We start from the raw sequence: 21,543 nt of genomic DNA on the forward strand, positions 1-21,543 counted from the left end.
AACCCACGCAGACACGGGAGAACATGCAAACTCCACGCAGGGAGGACCCGGGAAGCGAACCCAGGTCTCCTAACTGCGAGGCAGCAGCGCTACCACTGCGCCACCGTGCCGCCCTAAAAGAAATACTCCATCCAAAAATATTTTTTATGTTACCCCATGTACACTAATGGCCATAAAAAAAATTTAATCTTACGTTTTCCTGCAGAACAAGAGAAAATAGTTTATGATACAACAGAACCTAATGGTAACCCAAGCTAAGCAGCAGCAAATGACGTGAAAAACATTCATGGAAAACAGAAAACATTTACACGCTACTCGTGTCGCATAATCTACATGTTCGTTATCCAGCTGAATGTATACCCATAATTCTGTGCTTAACCAGACTCTCCCCCTCATTCATTGGTCAAGAGTCCTGTCTTCAGGAATAAACAAGGCAGAGTACAGGCAATGTCAAAGAGTGCTCAGCACCAGACTGCATTTAATCATCAAATCAAAATGTTAAACCCCCAAAATAAAAAATAAAAAAACCTTGAAAGTAAATTGCCACTTTCCTGCTGATGCATTCCGAGTAAATGCCATTTTCATTAAAGATGGCTGCCATTACCATGTGACAATGCCTCTTTGATGTCACGTTCACTTAGACCAGTGGTTCCCAACCTTTTGTATGCCCCGTACCCCTAGAAAATGTTTGATTTATGCACACATGCCCCTACAATAGTAATGTCACATTTAAAGATAAAGAAGTCAAATTTCTAATTTTTGAACCATAAATTGAACCACATACAGTACTGAGGTTGAACAAGCTGAAATAAAAAATAAGATTTTAACTCTGTGCATAAAATTGAAATATAAATTGAGCAATTTACTTGTATAAATCCCAATAATGTTGTAAATGTGTCTCCCCATGAAGCTTAGACACTCAATTGATGATCTGGGGGTTGGCGTATCCTGCTATGCGTCAAGCACTACAAGTAAATGATACACGATCAATGATTGAGGGATTTAAGGTAGTAGAAGCTGCTATGAAGGAGTGGGTGCTGGTGCGCCGCTAAGCAATGAAACATAGTTGACAAGCTTTATTCATCGATAACACCTGCATTGCAGTTCAAAAACTGATGTGCCGCACAGTTAAAATTGCTGCATTACTGACAGGATCACTAGCAAGAGAGACAGGCTGAGTGTAAACAGCAGGTTTTGCATCTAATTCAGTCTGCTTTGTCTTCCCCTGACAAAAATCTCAATCAAACCTCAAAATCAGTGATATTTCGCGATCAGGGCTTGCACAAAATTTAACACTAGACATCGCTGTTCTCTATTGATCATGGTAGGGTCCAATTTCCATTTTCTTAAAAAAAGTTATTCCCCTTTACGAACAAGCAAGGAACCCGTGAGAACGTGCATTTCTGCAGCTGATTCATTGGGGACAATTGTGCAGCAATGCTTGATTCTTTCCATATCATAGACCAAGAGCACTAACTAATAAATGGCCTACAAGTGACGGCACTCACCAAGACATTGACTGCACCACGATAAAGTCGGACCATACAACTTCCTCTTTGTCACACCCTTTGGGATCTCCTGACCTAGACAATGTGTGATGGCATTCATTCTCAAAGGTAAGCTCCTACTCCTCATTGGTTTTGGGTGTAGGATTCTTCATAAATATTACTCATGTCCAGTTCTGGGGTTGGAGAGGTTCGTATCCCTGCCAGACATTTAGTGCAATTCCTAGGAGTAATTCTGAGATTCTTGATAAATATGGGCACTGACTCCCATATTCTTTTTCATCCCCTTTATCAATACATCACATTAGTGCAGAACCATCAGAGAATTTCTGCAATTGACATGACCTGCTGTTATATTTATAGTCAGAAGTGTACAGAGTGAAGAGAAAAGGGGACAGGACTGTTGCTTGTGGTACTCCAGTGTTGCTCACATCCTCATCAGAGACACAGTTCTTAAGCCTCACAAACCTGGGAACTATTATTATTATTATTATAAGCAAACATAAATATATCTTTAAATACCATTAAAATAATACAATAGAAATATGAAACATGATGTTAATAGATGGTCCTCCACATCTTACTTTAACCAGAAGCATCAGTCTCCTCAAAATGAAGATGCTCCCATCCAAAATCTCCAGTATCTCTTTCAGAGCATCCCTAAATGTATATTAGCAAATCATTCTTTAATAAATTGTATCATCGTTTATCGGGAATTCAAAAGGGTCATGCATTAAAAGGACAACTTTACAGGGATCTGAACATGAAGGCGATATGACATTATCTAACTTTCAGTTCTATTACTGTGCTGTCATTATGGTCATGACAAAATATTAAAAATTGTCAGAAGGCCACAAAACTACACCTGCTTGGCTAGCCATGGAAAGGAAAACTTGTAAATCTTTGATGTATGTCTTAATCTGTGCTGCAGCCAACACTACCATCAATCTACCAGTGGTCCATAATTTAATAAAGATATGGCACCAATATAGGAAATGTTTAAAAGCTGAGAATCTTTTATCTGTTGTATCTGTTGCTCCTACGTGTGATAATCACTTATTTCTGCCTTTTTTAACCTATGCTGTATTCAATAGAAATTACTAAAGATGTGATATTTAGGAATTTGTATATTAAAAACGGTTATAGAAATTTTGCCTCTCACATTTCGCCCCAGCATGTTTCGCCCCCACTACATTTCACCTCCATGGTACTTCTCCCCCATCCCAGTAACTTCTAATACCCACACCCAGATGTTTTGAGTGTTGGACATTTCTAGAAAAAATAAAGTGAATAATCGTTCTCAGCGTTCAAAACTGACTTTCCTAATTTAAACATTTTTGTAGCAAAATGATAAAGTTAGCAATAGTGCATCACTTAAATGAAATGCTCTGTAAACATATAAAAAATTGTATTTTAAATAAACGAATCCAAACAAAATTTTATAAAGACGATTTTAGGTTTAGTCACGATACAGTGATAAAGTGATACACGATGCGGTGAGTGGTGACGCAACCTTTTTGAGGTAAACTCTATCTCCACACTGTATAACAAAAAAAATCTTAAGGAATTTACCTCTTAATTATCTAAGGGCAACAATGGGAATGGAATCTCTTAATCTGAATTTCAGAAATGGAATGGAATTTAGCCATTCATAAAATATGTTCTTGTTCAATATGTCCCAAACATGCCATAATTTAGTTAAAAACAGCTGTACATATATCTCTTCTAAATTTCCTAAAATGTACCCAGGATAAGATTCAACCTATGATGGATGTCATCAAGTCCCCACATTGTTAGGCTGCATGTTCCGGGGAAAAAATAGTTCTCAAATAACCTTGGACTTAAAATAATTTATGTCGAATGAGCAGTTGCTCATGTAGTCCCGAATGAGGCACATTACCTGCATTGTGAGGAAGCGTCAGTCATGTGGTGTGATTTCCTGAGGGTGATCCTGCTCACAGGATTCTCATTGTTGTGGATCTGAGTGGCTGGACCAGGCCAAGGGGATGCCCATGTAACACCTGGCTGCGGCAGACAGCGGGTCTTTTCTGGACGGTGGGACTGCCTGGCGGTTGCCAACCAGGATCCTGAACTGTTTTATCAAGTGGTGGATGCAGCAACGTGCCGTATCAGTGCATGCTCCCCAGCCTGAACATGAGCCTAGTATTCACAGGCAGGAATCCTGAGAAATCTGGGAGGAGGTACGAGAGTACAGTTGTGCTTGAAAGTTTGGGAACCCTTTAAAATCTTCTATATTTCTGCATAAATATGACCTAAAACATCATCAGATTTTCACTCAAGTCCTAAAAGTAGATAAAGAGAAACCAGATAAACAAATGAGACAAAAATATTATACTTGGTCATTTATTTATTAAGGAAAATGATCGAATATTACATATTTGTGAGTGGCAAAAATATGTGAACCTCTAGGATTAGCAGTTAGTTTGAAGTTGAAATTAGAGTCAGGTGTTTTCAATCAATGGGATGCCAATCAGATGTGAGTGGACACCCTGTGTTATTTCAAGAACAAGGATCTATCAAAATCTTCTCTTCACAACACGTTTGTGGAAGTGTATCATGGCACGAACAAAGGAGATTTCTGAGGACCTCAGAAAAAGAGTTGTTGATGCTCATCAGGCTTGAAAAGGTACAAAACCATCTCTAAAGAGTTTGGACCCCACCAATCCACAGTCAGACAGATTGTGTACAAATGGAGGAAATTCAAGACCATTGTTACCCTCCCAGGAGTGGTCGACCAACAAAGATCACTCTAAGAGCAAGGCGTGTAATAGTCGGCGAGGTCACAAAGGACCCCAGGGTAACTTCTAAGCAACTGAAGGCCTCTCTCACATTGGCTAATGTTCATGTTCATGAGTCCACCATCAGGAGAACACTGAACAACAATGGTGTGCATGGCAGGGTTGCAAGGAGAAAGCCACTGCTCTCCAAAAAAACATTGCTGCTCGTCTGCAGTTTGCTAAAGATCACGTGGACAAACCAGAAGGCTGTTGGAAGAATGTTTTGTGGACGGATGAGACCAAAATAGAACTTTTTGGTTTAAATGTAAAGCGTTATGTTTAGAGAAAGGAAAACACTGCATTCCAGCATAAGAACCTTATCCCATCTGTGAAACATGGTGGTGATAGTATCATGCTTTGGGCCTGTTTTGCTGTATCTGGGCCAGGATGGCTTGCCTTCATTGATGGAACAAATGAATTCTGAATTATATCAGAGAATTCTAAAGGAAAATGTCAGGACATCTGTCCATGAACTGAATCTCAAGAGAAGGTGGGTAATGCAGCAAGACAATGACCCTAAGCACACAAGTCGTACTAACAAAAAATGGTTAAGGAAGAATAAAGTTAATGTTTAAGTCAAAGTCCTGACCTTAATCCAATCGAAATGTTGTGGAAGGACCTGAAGCGAGCTGTTAATGTGAGGAAACCCACCAACATCCCAGAGTTGAAGCTGTTCTGTACGGAGGAATGGGCTAAAATTCCTCCAAGCCGGTGTGCAGGAATGATCAAAAGTTACCGGAAACGTTTAGTCGCAGTTATTGCTGCAAAGGGTGGTCACACCAGCTACATACTTTTGCCACTCACAAATATGTAATATTCATACATTTTCTTTAATAAATAAATGACCAAGTATAATACTTTTGTCTCATTTGTTTAACTGGTTTCTCTTTATCTACTTTTAGGACTTAAGTGAAAATATGAAGATGTTTTAGGTCATATTTATGCAGAAATATGGAAAATTCTAAAGGTTCACAAACTTTCAAGCACAACTGCATCTATGAACACCACCCACACACGACCAGTAATACTAGACAAGTTTGCTTTGAACACTTTTGGGTGTATCTTATGGATTTTGGCCTGCTGATCGCATTTGAATTTTTCCATCATGAATCATTTTATTGAGATTGCCAAATTATTGATTTCCACTCATAAATACAGCACAACAACTACAAATGGAAGGTCGCCATTGATCTAGAAGTAGTAGCACTGCTATTAGGATTGGAGCTTGGGTCTCCCATGTCGTGTTGTTTCATTTGCGAATGGGACAGCCATGCTAAAGAGTCTCATTACATTAAAAAGAAACGACCACTCAATAAACATTCAGTTCCACAGTAGAAAATTGTGACACATAAACAAACCACTTATCAACCCAACAAAGATATATCCCATCCTCTTGGAAAAGGATTGAAGAAGGAGGGTGAAGGATTTTGAAATTTGAGACAAATGTTTCTATGAATAACTGATGGCAAGATTAAGGGAGTTATTTTTGTTGGTCCACAAATCTGACTCATCATCAATGTCAAGTGGTTTGAAGATCTTCTAGTGGGGGGTGAAAGAAAGCACACGGAAGACATTTAAGGATGTTGTTGAGAATATTCTCAGCGACAGCAGTGGATCAAAATATGTTAAGCTGGTTTGATGTACTTACTTTGACTTACTTGGTAAATTATCATGCTTCTAGAATACAAAACAATGAAGTGCAGTCAGTTGGTCAGTCATTGTCTAACCCGATTAGTCCTGAACAGGGTCACGGGTTACTGCTGGAGCCTATATCATCTAGCACAGGGCGCAAGGCAGGAACAAACCATGGACATGGCGCCAGTCTATCGCAGGGTGAACACACACACATACCAACCACACACTTAGATCTCCAATTCACCTAACCTGCATGTCTTTGGACTGTGAGAGAAAACCAGAGCACCCAGGGGAAACCCACGCAGACATGGACAGAACATGCAAACTCCATGCAGGAAGGGCCTAGAACACAAACCCTGCTCTTCTCACTGTTAGGCATCAGTGCTACTACTGTGCTACTATAATGAAGTGCAATGCGTCACAAAAGATTCACTTTCTACATTTACAGTTGGGCTTCTTTATGGCTAATCTTTGTACAGTCAGTAATGAACATAGCGAAAGGTTTCACCAAAACATTGCAACGAAGGGCAAATGGAATCCATTAATCCATTGGAGAAGCATCAGGTGCTGAGCACAAATGAAAATCTGCAGCAAAAGATTTTTAGCTCGCTTGAACTAATGCAATGGGTCAGCATCATTAGTCGATTAAACCGCTACATTCAATAAAAGTTCATTGTAGGGTTCTCCAAATTCCTGCCTGATACAGTTAATCTGAAATTATATTTGTATTTATCTTGAAGCTGTCTATCATGATCAACAAAATGTTTTTGTAGAAGCAGCACTTCTGAAAAAATGTTTTGCCCAGCATAATCAAACTCTTCCCTAAAGCTGTGCAGCATCAACCACTGAGCCATTCATTTCTGAACTATGGTGATAATAAAAGTTTTAGGACTGACTACAAAACATAACATTTTCAAACCAGTTTAGGATTACATGACAATAGCGCTAATCCTGGCAGCACTGGGTCCAACCAAACAGCCCTGGATAATGTGCCAGTCCATCTCCAGGACCTCGCACGCACACACCCATATTCACACAAAAGGATAATTCAACCTAACTTTCAATAACTGGGGAGGTGGGAAGGAAACTGGAGAAACTGGGAGAAGGAGCGCACTCCGCACAGACACTGATCAGACACAGCTAATTGTACATCTCTGCCTCTTTTGGTATTATTGTCTAAAATTATAGTTTGACTGGAGCTGTCATGGTCACCAGTTAATTGTTGCTGCCTAATGTGTAAATGTGCATATTTAATTTAGCCATTTTGAATCTGCCAGTTGTGCATACAGCCCAGCTGTGAAATTGCTGCTGACAGATGGCATATAGTCCTTGTCAGGAGACAGACGCAGCATTAGAGCAACACTTGAGAATGGCTGTGAAAGTGTAATGGATCCCCATTTGCTCATTCTAAATGGTATGCATGTTTTGTTATTCAATATGCTGCCATTGTTTGCCTTTTGCTGTTGAAAAGCTATTAACTTAGCCAAAGATTTTAACCTTTTTTTTTAATGACTTTCATAGGCATTGACTTTAACCCGGAGGTACTGATTAGCATGCAGAGCTAAATTTTCATTTTACAAACATTTGCAGTTTGCGTGACTTGTTCTGTTTGTTCAGCTAAGCATTCAGCCAGTCCCATTTATTCTTAATTAGAAGGCAATAAAATGATGGTGTAATTAATAATGGAGAAATACAGGACTTCCCTTATGGCAGCAGTTTTCTCGGTCGCCACAGGAGGTCACTCTAAGCACATGAAATACAAGGCACAGCGCTAGTGCAGTGCTCAAGAAAGAGCTGGCCAATTCATATTTAACAGGCCTAGAGTGTGCGTCTAAAAACTGAACTCTGAACAGAATGCTTCTGAAAAGAATGTAAATTAGTCACCGTTTTATATCGCACACCTCGGTCATGAGCAGGCAGCATGGTATAGTTTTGGACTGTATCTTTCACCACAATTTGTGACACCGTGTGATCCTCAGGAATTAGCATACATCTCTTTTCTATTATTATTATTATTATTATTATTTTTATTATATATTCAACTTACTAGATCAGGATATAGTATAATACTTAACTTTTTTATGTCACTAATCAAAAATGTACACTTACTGAGCAAATTATTAGGAGCTCCTCTACATCTGCCTGTCCATGCAATCATCTAATCAACCAATCATGTGGCAGCAGCACAATGCATAACATCATTCACTAATGCACTTATTTCACTGCTGCCTGTTTATTTGGTATTGCGGCTTAGTGACGATGCTGACGCACTGTAAAGCCCATGGATGCTGGTTCAGTTCTCACCATTGACTCTCACTACTCGATAAAAGTGACAGCTGCCTAAATAAATGCAAATTTACTGAAACTACATGCATCTTCTAAGGAACTGCTCTTGTCAATAGTTAATTGCACTCATTATCATTATTCTTTTCTAATTGTTTGTTTTACAGCAGTGCTGGCAGCTACCTGTCTCAATTACATGCTCTCCTTAGTCACTGCCATCATTTGCTTCATCTTCTATGCTTCTGGTTCCTGCATTCAGAAAACCTTCTTCATTATCTTCAACGGCCTAATTTGTGTTTTAGCATCCATAATATCTCTTCACCCAAAGGTTCAGGTAAGACTTTTTGTTTTCAAAATACATAGTTTTTACTGATATTAACTATGAAATAGGGGCTACCCAGGTGTATTTATTAGTCAGAAACAGCAAGAATTTAGGAAATGCTTTTTGTGACATTAAAATGGCACAAGACTTTCACACAAACCTTATCTGTGTTATCTATCAGACGACTAGGAGGTTCACTATAGGTGGACACTAAAGCCGCTAATTTATTCTAAATTGCTATGATAATTTCATTTTATTATAATTTTCCACATATGTGTCAAACTAAACTGGAGAATTGATTTTTGCTAGACAAGGTCCTTAGTTTTTACTATAAAGTGTCTAAAGACATACATTCTTTACTGTCAAGCTTTTAGCATTCTTAGTGAAAATTTGATTCCCTATACTAAGAAATACTGGTGCAGTGTTTTAATTTTTGGTAAATTTCTAAAATCCTTTTTTTGCTCCAGCATTCTGTGGTATTGAGTGTTGCTTGATGTGGTGGAAAAATGAGTTTAAATGATTTTACCACACAGCTGTAACATAACAAAATGGGTGCAAAGTGAAGTGGACTGAATCCTTTCTGAATCCACGGTATATTAATCAGAAATGTACAAATACTTTCTCTTTATTAATTTTCCAATTTATGCTGCGGACCACCCAGGTTGGCACTGCCAGCTCAACCCGACACAGACAAGCGTGGGACACAAGTTCAAGGCAGACACATTGGTTTTTATTTTCTTTTTCCTCGTGGGAAACGCCTTCCCCAATTTCCCATGCTTACAACACAGTCCCAGCACAAGCACAGCACAAACACAATAGACTTCTCTCTCTTTTCCTTCTCTTCCACTCCTCGGGTCAAGCTTAGTCTTCCTCCACCCGACTATGGCTCCCGGAATAGTGGCTGCTGGCTCCTTTTATAAGGCACCCGGAAGTGCGGCAGGTGCTTGATGACTCATTTCCGGCAGCACTTCAGGGTCTGGTGGAAGAACTGTCCATAAGGACTCAGTAGCTCCTATTGCAGCACCCCCTGGAGGCGACTGCAGATCCCAACAGGGCTGCACCAAACGCCAACTTCCATGAAGACCTGCGGGAGTCCGAGGCACCGCTGCAACCCAGGGGGTTTCTATCTAGCATCCCGGGGGAGGTAACGTTTTGGACACGCTTGATCCCCCAGTCTTCCCAGCGTGGAGGCCGGGCTACAATGTATTTTTTATGTGTCATTTTCTCACTGAATTATGAAAATTAACAATCAATGGGGCAAACAACACAGATTGACGAAAGGCTGGTCACCAAAAATACCCAAAGAGAATCTGGAGTGCAGCAAACATTTATATGTGTTTCATGGAGATTATTCAGTGCTTTTTTTTTATTTTGTTTTTTAAGGTTTTTATTATCACATGAATATGTCTACATTTCTCAAAAATATAAATCTTATACTACCGATCTTTACTAAATGCAAAATATCAAGAAAATAAAGCCCAGCAAATTAAACACTGAGATCAGCTAGGTATAAATTGACTCTCTGCTTGTAAAACTCATTTTGATAAAACCTGCAGCCACAGGAGTCCTCGGGACTTGGATTGGAAACCACTGTACTTGTGGTACCTAGTGACCATGACGGCGGCCCCCCAGGGCATCACAAGCACAAAAGAGAAAGTCCCTCCCTGCTCTCAGAGTCCGATCATCTTACTGTATTCCTGACTCCTGCATAGAGTCCACTCACTGAGCAGATCAATCCAATAACAAGGTCAGTCACTACGTGGCCAGAGACTGCTGGTGCTGAACTTCAGGTCTATTCTTCATGAGCTGATTGGGCCCTGTTTGATTAGGATGCTAAGGAGGGCTCCTGTGTAGACTTAGAGAAATATACCTCTTCTGTACGTCCCTCCATAAGTTGTTGCGTTGAAGATTTCTACGAGACAGAAAACCATCCATACTTATTCAAACCAGAAGCCCTGGATGAATTGGGGGGGTTCTGACTATATATTTGCCATATACAATTTCTTATACAGTATTAGGAATTTGTCATTTCTTACGTACCCCAACTTACTCTCCAGAGAGTTTCTAGGGTCAGAGCACAGGATTAGCTATTTGTACAGCACCACAGGAAAAAATGCAGGTTATTGGCCTTGCTCAAGGGCCCAATGGAGTAGCATTCCTCCTGTCACTATCGGGATTTGAACCTTTGAGTTACCAGCACAGATCCTTAAGACAGAGACACTGCATTTACAGGATGTCTTGTGATGCAGCACAGCAAGGTCCAATGTAAGAATGGGCATTGCAGCTGCCAAACACAGCTACAGCCAAACAACAGAAAGTTATTTCCTTGACAATACAGATCCTCAGTACATGTATCAAGGAATCCAAGCAGTTACTGACTATAAAAGCTTAAACATCTGTCCTCTAACCAGTGACACTACCCTCTCTGTAGAGCTAAACAGCTTTTATGCTTGCTTCAATAAGGTTAAACTGGAGCCTGCCACTGTACCCCTGTCCCCTTTTCCTTTGGTCAACCAGGTACTCACCTTGTCCTGTTCATCCTGACTGCATCCCGAGAAATAAGTTCCCACATGCCTTAAAACTATTGTCCTTGTCCCCAAACAAATGCCTGTAACTTGTATAAATGACTATCGAACTATTGCTCTTACATCAATTATAATGAAATGTTTTCAAATGATCATCATGTTCTACATCAAAGCAAGCATCCCTGTCATGCTTGAGCAGTTCCAGTATGCTTATTGTTAAACAGGTCTGCAGAAGAAGCCATATCTATCACACTTCACTCTGCTTTGACGCAGGTGAATGTACAAAACAGCTATGTCAGGATGACTGTAGTTCTGCATTTAATTCAATCATCCCCTCCAATCCGGTCAAACTTCATTCCTTAGGTATAAATACAATGCAGGAGACATTAGATTTTATATTAGGTTGGGTAGACACACATCTTTAACCTTGATTTTGAGTCCGGGTGCCCCACAGGGTTGTGTCCTGAGCTCCTTCTTGTATTTTCCCTTCCCCCATGACTTTGTCCCTGTTCACAAATCTAACTTAATCATTCAATTTGTGGACAACACCACTGTCGTGAGCAAAATTCCAAACAGCAGTGACATGGCAAAAATGGAAGTTCAGCAGCTAGCAGCATGGAGCACAAATAACTATCTAGCTACAAAGATCTCAGAGACTAAGCATCTGATCTTTTTGTCTATAAAATGTCTATAAAATGTACACCCATCCTCATCTGCATCAGTAGAGCTGAAGGTGTCTGACATTAAGGTCTTTGGCACTTACATTGCTCGAGAACCTAACATGGGCAACTAATTTACCTCCTTGGTAAAGAAGGCTCAGTAACACCTTAATTTCTTATGGGGGTTAAAAAAAGGGCCTAGCTGTCCTCTAAATTACTTTCCAACTTTTACCAATGCACAGTAGAGAGAATCCAAACCTGATGTGTTACTGTGTGGTTTGGCAACTGCACAGTTGCTGATCAGAAGGCCCAGAAGAGCATTGTCAAAACTGTAGAACATATCACTAGCATCCCACTTCCAGCCGTGTAGGACATCTACGTAAAGCACTGGGGTCTGTATCACCACAAACTGTTTTCACTCCTTCCCTCACAGGTGCCTCCAGACCCGATCTTGTACACTTCTAGCTTGTTTCCCAGGACTGTGACATTGTTAAATTGTCAACAACTACTTCATGTTCTGGAACTCTGAACTTTCTATTGACTACCCACCTGGTGTGTGCACATTTATACCTTCTCACCTTTATATTTTTATGTTATTAGTTTTTATTGTTGAAACTGTCTTGTTGGTTTTCTTTTAGCACAAATTAAATTTTCTTGTGCACATACTCAGGCACAGTACATTGACAGTAAATCTGAATTGAATTGAATTGAGTTGAATTTATTTAGCTCCATTTTGATGACATCAGTTGTATTTACAGTGAATTACCACTTTTGTACTTTTTACATGTAAATTTTGTAAATTGTAAGCTCAATGGAGAAAGTTCTAAAATTAAAAAAAAATAAGTAAATCAGAAGTCCCTAGTATTTTCCAAACAATATTGGGTTATAAAGTGCCACGGAATTGCTCCCTATGTCTGACTAGGAAAGGGATTTTTCCTGTCTCAGAGTAGGACATGAGAAATAATTCTGAACTGTCCTACATCCACTCTAAACAAGGAGTAGGAGTACACATTTGATAATTCGTGACATCATGATTTTAAGGCACACCAAGCTACAAAACCCTCATAATGACATGTTGCAGTTTTCTGATACTAATGCAAAAGCTTCACTTCCCGTTAGAAGTTGCCACAGCAGATCATTTTCTTCCATATCTTCCTGTCCTCTGCATCTTGCTCTGTCACACCCATCACCTGCATGTCCTCTCTTACCACATCCACATCCAGGCCTTCTCTTAGGCCTTCCTCTTTTTCTCTTCCCCAGCAGCTCTATCCTTAACATCCTTCTCCTTCTCTCCTTTGCACATGTCCAAACCATCGCAATCTCACGACTTTGTCTCGCATCTGTCCAACTTGAGCTGACCCTCTAATGTCCTCATTTCTAATCCTATCCATCCTCGTCACACCCAATGCAAATCTTAGCATCTTTAACTCTGTCACCTCCAGCTCTGTCTCCTTCTTTCTGGTCAGTGCCACCGTCTCCAACCCATATAACATAGCTGGTCTCACTACTGTCCTGTAGACCTTCCCTTTCACTCTTGCTGATACCCGTCTGTCACAAATCACTCCTAACACTCTTCTCCACCCATTCCACCCTTCCAGCACTGTCTTTTTCACCCTCTTCCACAATCTCCATTACTCTGTACTGTTGATCCCAAGTATTTAAACTCATCCACTTTCGCCAACTCTCCTCCCTGCATCCTCACCTTTCCACTGACTTCCCTCTCATTCGCACACATGTATTCTGTCTTGTTCCTACTGACCTTCATTCCTCTCCTCTCTAGAGCATATCTCCACCTCTCCAGGGTCTCCTCAACCTATTCCTTATTCTTGCTACAGATCACAATGTCATCTATAAACATCATAGTCCACAGGGACTCCTGTCTAATCTTGTCTGTCAACCTCTCCATCACCATTGCAAATAAGAAAGGACTCAGAGCCGATCCCTGATGTAATCCCACCTCGACCTTGAATGCATCCATCTCTCCTACCACAGACCTCAGCATTGTCACACTTCCCTCGTACATATCCGATACAACTCTTACATACTTCTCTGCCACTCTCGACTTCCTCATACAATACCACAGCTCCTCTCGAGGCACCCTGTCATATGCTTTCTCCAGGTCCATAAAGACAATGAAACTCCTTCTGTCCTTCTCTGTACTTTTCCATCAACACCCTCAGAGCAATCATTGCATCTATAGTGTTCTTTCCTGGTATGAAACCATACTGCTGCTCACTAATCATCACCTCCTTTCTTAACCGAGCTTCCACTACTTTTTCCCATAACGTAATGCTGTAACTCATCAATTTTATCCCCCTGTAGTTACTACAGCTCTGCACATCCCCCTTTTTCTTAAAAATTGATACCAGTACACTTCTTCTCCACTCCTCAGGCATCCTCTCGATTTCCAGGGGATGCACAATCCAATGTCTTGCTTCGTGACGGTCCCAAGCCTGGATAAATGGGGAGGTTTACATGATCTAATTTTGTCAGATCAATATGCAAAAAGCTTCACTACATTAATAATAATAATAATAATAATAATAATAATAATAATAATAATAATAATAATAATAATAATAATAATTAATAAAACTAGAAGAAAAAGAAGAGGAAGAAGAAGGAAAAAAAACATTACAAGGTAGGCTGAAAAATAGTTGCCACTTCAAAACATCATAAGTAATATTGTAATGAACACCAAGATGGAAAGACCAAGACACACACACTGAATGAGAGTTAAGCCTGATAATGGGGTGTGTTTATTTAGCAATGAATGATCCACAGCTAGAAGAATCACCTTCCTGCTGTTATGGCCATGGGAAATGCCTCGTAAAGTAACAGTTAATTAATATAGCCACAGTTATTCCTGCACTGTTACTGACATTGTACTCACTCTTGCACTGCTCTCGATCATTTTTTCAGTGGTGTGCTTTGTCCCTCTCCATGATCCCCCTTTGTTTCCTGTGAGGTTTTATTTATCTAATGACCCAGGAGTCTCCAACTGCCTTCTTAGAACTTCCCTGACTTGTAAGGTGTAAAGCAAATAGTCCAGGGATTCACAGAATGCAGATCTTGGCAGACATTTGTGACATTTCACTGTCAATCACCCATCTAACCCTGCTTATCTGTAGGGTAATTTGCAGGCGACGACAGCACATTTTGAATCTATTAGTACCTGTGTGTTGATACTGTGATATCGCTTGTGATTGATATACACGTTATAGAGGGTTCAGCAAGGGAAGAAATGCAAGTCACAAAAACGGTTGGGGTTCCAGGTGGAAGACCCCATTTAATGCTTAGAAAAGGGTTAAAGAAAAAGGTACTATAAACATCACTTAGATGTCCTTCAGACTGGTTTCAAATTGAACTGTGATTTCCAGTGGACCTGCTGTTTGTATCTCAATGGCCTGGAAGGAGCACAGCTACTTGGCATAAGCTGCACTGGGTCACTGGTCCTCTCAGGAACGAGCCTCAGAACGGTGGATGAAAAGGAGCAGGCAGTAAATGACAGTATGGCTATTCTGTTCAGGGTGGTATTGTCGGAACTCACGGAGCCCAGAAGTTGTCCCCTATATGCACCTGTGTGACAGCGTGCTCATCTACATTTGGGGCAACTTTCTTTATGTACATGCCGATTTGCATGAATGCAGCTTGCTTTAACATTACCTCACGTGGATTAGTGGACAAATATAAATCTGCACATTACCTCATGTGTTGTAAGGGAGCTGATTGTGATTTACCTAAATAATTGTTATTGCAAAACTGCCTTTTTCTGGCGGCCAGTTCAAAACATACAAGAGAACCTCAACAAATCGAAATATGTCTCACCAGAGGGAGAACTGTAGAAACTCTGGCTGGTAAAAAGACAAGTCCCACAAAACTTTATAAAACAGCATATTTATTTATAAAAAAAAAGAAGATATGAGTAAGTCTCAAAAGAGCAAAAGCAGTTGCCAAAATGCAATCCTATGCAACAATGTCCCAAAAACACAATCCAAAAGAAGAATCTAGTAACCAGTGCGGAAAAAGTCAACAATTAGTAATCAGAATTAAAGACCATACCATACATACAATAACACCACCAACCTTCATGAGAAAGAATTTCAAATTAACCACTCAGGCTTTCTTTATGGTCTGGTCGTAGTTCCTAGCAGTGATGGACAGTGTAGTGCCAGCCCTTGGTATTCCACTCCCAAAACACATTATTGATTAGATCCTGCCATATTTAAAAAAAAAGTTTTGAACAGATCTTCTGAGTGAGAATTTGATTTTTTTCCAGTTTCAAATAGTATAGCATATCAGTTACCCACTGACTTAAAAGTGGGATTCTTCCAGTTGAGCAAGATAAGTTTACATGCTGGTAGTGAGGTAAACACAGTTATGATTTGTTTGTCCTTTTCTCCTTTAAGCCCATCTGGGAGGGCACCAAACACAGCTGTTAATGGGTTCAGACTGTGACACCAAGGCTATCTGACAGGCTTTCAAAGATTTTTGTCCAAAATGCCTATACCATGTGGCCCACTGAGGCTAGGGCCAGATTGCAACGTTCACAAATTGAATCTTGCACCGGAAACATTTTGGATAGTTTTAATCAAGATAAATGTGCTCAATGGAATATTTTAAGTTGAATAATTGAGCATTTTGGGCATATAGAACTAGCTTCTATTCTGTGCATGGCTGCCTTCAACTCCTTTTCTGAAATTTTAAGTGAAAGTTCTTTTCCCCAGTGCACCCTGGGATCTTGGAAAGGAAGGGACTTTAAAATGTTTTTATAGATTGTAGAGATTCTACCCGAGTCTTCAAGACTGATCAAGATTTCTTCTGAAATAGAAAGAGGTGCAAGGTGAGGAAAATTGGGCAGGTTCTGTTTAGCAAAGTTTCTACCTTGAAAGTAATGGAAACGTTTTGTTGATGAGAAGTTAAATGTGAAGCTTAATTACTCATATGATGCAAAAACATTATCGATGTACAGGTCTCTAAATGTTTTAATCCCAGACATGTTCCAAACATTGAATACGGTGCATGTTTGAGAAGGTGGAAAAGAGTGGTTGTCATGTAGAGGTGCAACAAATAAAAGCTTTTCTGTCTTAAAGTACTTCCTACATTGGTTCCATATTTTGAGATAATGAAGGGCAATTGGATTATTAGTGTATTCACAATAATTTGTATTTACTGGAGTACAGAGTAGGCAATATAAAGAAGTGATGCAAGATTTTAACTCTATTGTGGACCATCGATTTCTGTTAATCTCCGGGTATTTATGGCCATTATATTTGCCACCCAATAATAAAATTGAAAGTTAAGTAGTGCCATGCCCCCTTCTGCTTTAGGTCATTGTAGAGTCACCATTTGAATGCATGGATGTTTCAAATACCAAATAAATGAGGTTATGATTTGATCTAATTTCTTAATAAAAATGATTTGTTGATGGAAATGGGGATGGTTTGAAAGAGAAAAAGAAGCTTGGGAAGGATGTTCGTCTTAACATTTTTAAGAGCAAATAACACTCAAGGCAGTATTCTGCTCCCATCTAGTGGATTAGATAATATCATACTGCAAAAAAAATCATGAATATTTTAATACGTTATGCCACTCTAAGTTAACTCAACAATATTCATGAGTGGGGCGGAGCCTTCAACCAAAGCACAATGGCGTGTAAATAAGAGGCTATAAAGTCAGTTTTAGAACAAACTGAAACTGAATTAAACAATGGTAATGACAATGTGAATTGGCCATCAGGCATTGACACAGTGGAACTGATGCATACAGCACTGTAAAGCTGAACCGCCACTATATGCCTAGTGACTAGTCACGTAATGCTGCAACTTTGTGTAGTATCTACTGTATATGTCAAAATGATTTCCATAAAGTAGAAAGTAAAAAAAAGCATTGGCACCCCAAGCACTGTCCATAATGCGGCATGTTCATGTCAAGAAAATGTGGAAGTCGCTAAGCCTTGCACTGTGATAGCCTACTTGTATAATAACACAATGGACGCATCACTTGTGCAGATCAGGCATTGACATTCTACATTCTACATTCTTTTCATGCTCGAGCAACAGAAAAAATATTACAAGAAAAGTGCGCAAAGAAACACACTTGTTCTGTCCCCTTTGTGACGTCAAGCTATGCATTGGTGACCGTTTCAAAACATGCAACACGAAAGACGTGTTCTAAATCTGCATCAGTACAGCAGTAGATATTTCGGTATTTACATGTTTCTGTTAACGTAATAACATTTTTCATTGTTAAAATAAAAATTCCACATTTTTGTCTTGTTTTTCTGGGGGTAAACATAATAGTAATGAGGCTACTGACACTGATTTTTTATATTTTGGCCTCCTTGACATTATTCTGAGTAGGTGAAGCCTACTTCAATCCATACAATAAACCCAAACCAGAGCTTAAGATGCTTTTATTTTTGTAAATGGGCATATCTGGTGCACTAGCCAAGCCATTTCAAAAGCTGGATCTTTCATTTGTCTGCATACATGACTGTTTTTCTTCTGTACGGGTGTTTGATAGAGATGGCTTGTTTATGTAATACTAGTTATCAATTTATACATCTGTTAAAGAATTAGTTGTTCTTGTCACTCAGAGTTATATGGATTCAAATGTAATTTAGTGTAGACATATAACTAAAGTATAGACTCAGAAAATGAACTTTAGTAGACTCGTCTTTATAATATATTATGGCAACAAGAATTACAGAATGGATATACAATAAGGAAATAAGACGCTGAGTCGCATTTTAAAGTGAAATAATAAGTTTTACATATGCAACTATTATTGGCTTTCCATTATTATGAACTTCAGATGAAAAATCTGACATTAGACTAAAATATATCACAATATAAAGAGGAGGTGCAGCAAGCACTTCCAGTTGGCCTGATGTGCAGTGATCCTCTCAAACTGTAATGAATAATCCAGATGGAGAAGACAGGTAATGTGCACATTGTTAACAGAAGGTTGAATGTTTTAGAAAACAGAATTCTTAATGCACTGCACCTGCACAGCCTGGAAAAATAGGTTAATAATCTGCACCTGTTCCAAGACAGGCAATTTGCAAATGTTTTATAAAAGGGCAATTTATTAAGATTTCAGTCTGTCGACTGGATATGGAACAGACATTTAGGTAGAAGCAACATATTATACAAGGCGGAATGGTGAAACTGGACTTGTTTTAGTTTTGAAAAGTTTAACTATAAAGTTTCTGATCTTTTTTTTTTCCTTAGCTGAGTAAATATTTATTTTTCTCTTAGGTTATTCCTCTCTGATAAAAAATCTTTTTTTTTTATTCTACTTACAATACTGCTCATTTCTGTTAACATAACAGAACCATACTTTTTAGAATTGAATGATCAGTACTTTTCATCTTTTTCTGCATCCCAGTTGCCACAGATGACACAGGTTGGCTGGCATCCCGGCTGCAATGGATGTAAAGGATGTGGATGGACAACCATCCTAGCCGGGAAAGTCACCAACAACAACAGGCATAATTACGTAAGGTCAAACGGCGACAGCTCCCTGGGGCCATGCATTCCACCTTTACACAAGATGGCAGAATCCTTCTGGAGGAACTCCCATTGGTACAACTGCAAGGTGTTGGAACCTTGGGAGATGTAGTCCACAGAGACAGCTCTGTTGGGGTACTTGGGGGCCGCCATGGGGAGGTTCGGTTCTACTGCCCCTACTTTGGGGGACTTCCGCCTGACCTGGAAGCCCTTACATCATGCAATGTGGTAGCACCAGTAGTGCTCCTGGGTCCAGAAAAAAAGGAGCCTCATCACCTACATCTGAGAGTCGGAGTTTGTTAGGAAGAAGAAGACAATGCTCGCCAGGAGGAATTAGAAAACGAAGGAAGGATTGTTGTGACTGGAGAAACAAGACCCATGGAAATGTACTTTGTTTAATAAAAATATCTTCACTGGAACCAGGACTGTCTGTGTGTAGTTGTGTTGGGGTTTTGTGGCTGAATGATGCCCCCTACAGGCCACACTCTATGTAACAAAATAACAATATGATAGCTGCACAGTGCCTTTAGAAAGTACTCAGGCTACTTTACTTTTTACACATTGTGTTTTGTTGCACCCTTGTGCTGAAAGTATTTAAATTATTTTTTTCCCTCAGCAAGCAACACTCATTATTCCTGAATGACATTGTGAAAACAGGACTTTAAAAATGTTTGCAAATTTGTTAAAAATAAATTAAAATATATATGTAATAGCCATGTGCGCCCAACTACGTTGCGCGTGTTAAAGTTGTCTGTGAAGGGCTCCCTGTTTAAACGGCTGCCGTCTAACTGGGCCCTTCGTCGCACAGCATTATGATTTTTTATAAGGGAAACAAAATTACAAACGAAAACCATTGGACATTGATTCGATAGGAACGATCTACTCGGAATCACTGTCCGAATAGTAATTATGTGGTGGTGTAGGAGCATTTCTGCTTCTCGCCTCGCTTTCAGGACGCTGTCGTTTCCTCTAACAATGTCTTCTCAACCTTTCTTCAATCTCGCAGGTTGCTTTGTGGCAATCCAAAGAGTAAGGCAATATACACGGAGCAATGGTTATAAAAGGGGGATGCATAGGTATCCAGGCTCTTTAAAGCATAAATAAGGATCACTTCACTGACATGTGAGCAAGGCACGGTACAACTGTGAGACGCGCAGCACTCGCCGACTACCACGTAACAATAATAATTTCCGGAACATGCGTGTCATTCATTTTACCCACTGTCTTTCTTTCATTCATATGTTACGTAGGCACGTACCTTTTATCTTTGGCAATCTCATTCTCTAACCAGGCCTCAGGAGCTAATCAGCGTAACACTGTCCACCACCCCTTTCGTTATTCCGGCACATTTTTGACATCCGTGAGTAACAACAACGTACTAAACTGGAAGGTGGTCTACGATGTGTGGAATTTGCGGACAAACAAAGATCAAGATCTAAATGAAGATCTCTTTAGTTAATTTAAAGCACAAAAATTTGTTTAGTTTGAATGTCTGTGTTTTGAGGTGTGACTGGCGTACTACAGTCTTCAGTAGTATAAGCCTGGAGGAGATTCTTAATGCAATGCCTATGTTTTAGCTGTCTCTCTACTGCCATCTAGTGCTTCTTCTTCAAATTCATTCGTGGACAAACAAAGATCAAGACCCAAATGAAGATTATATATAGAGAGATCACATTTACAGTACATAAGTACCCAGACTCCTCTCTCAATACAGAGTTGGAGCAGTGATTCGAGCCTGGAGTCTTCTTAGATCTGACATGACAAGCTTTGAGTTAGGGGATTTTCTGCTGTTCTTCTCTGTAGAGCCTCTCAAGCGCTGTCAAGTTGGATGGAGAGTGTCAGTGAACAGCTATTTGCAGGTCTCTATAAACATTTGAATATGTTCAAGTCAAGGCTCTGGCTGGGAAATTCAGGAAACTTCTCAGAGTTGTCCCAAAGGCACACCTATGCTGTCTTGGCTTTGTGCTAAGCATCATGGTCCTGTTGGGAGGTGAACCTTCAGTTCAGTCTGAGGTCTGGAGCACTATGGAGCAGATTTTCATTGAGGATATCTAAGTATTTTGTTCCATTCAGCTTTCCCTGACTAGTCTGCCAGTTCCTGCTGGTTAACAACAAACCCACAGCATGATGCTGCCAAAACCATGTTTGATCACTGAAATGGTATTGCGCGGGTGATGAGTGGTGCCTGGTTTCTTTGAGACGTGATGCTTAGAATTGAGGTCAGACAGTTTACTCAGTATTTCATTGAAACCCTTTTGGCAGAGATTATAGCCTCAAGTGTTCTTGGATATGAATCAACAAG

The 21,543-nt window shown here is 39.8% G+C and overlaps 1 protein-coding gene across 1 annotated transcript in view; it reads left to right on the forward strand.

The window, feature by feature from the left end:
- LOC120530073 (serine incorporator 1-like) overlaps window positions 1–21,543 on the forward strand; it is a 105,385-nt gene that overhangs the window by 13,081 nt on the left and 70,761 nt on the right. Inside the window, exon 4 of the mRNA XM_039754219.1 lies at window positions 8,389–8,555. Within this exon, the coding sequence (XP_039610153.1) occupies window positions 8,389–8,555 (167 nt within the window). The remainder of the gene's footprint in view (window positions 1–8,388; window positions 8,556–21,543) is intronic.

This window comes from Polypterus senegalus, chromosome 5, assembly GCF_016835505.1.
Source record: "Polypterus senegalus isolate Bchr_013 chromosome 5, ASM1683550v1, whole genome shotgun sequence".
NCBI lineage: Eukaryota > Metazoa > Chordata > Cladistia > Polypteriformes > Polypteridae > Polypterus > Polypterus senegalus.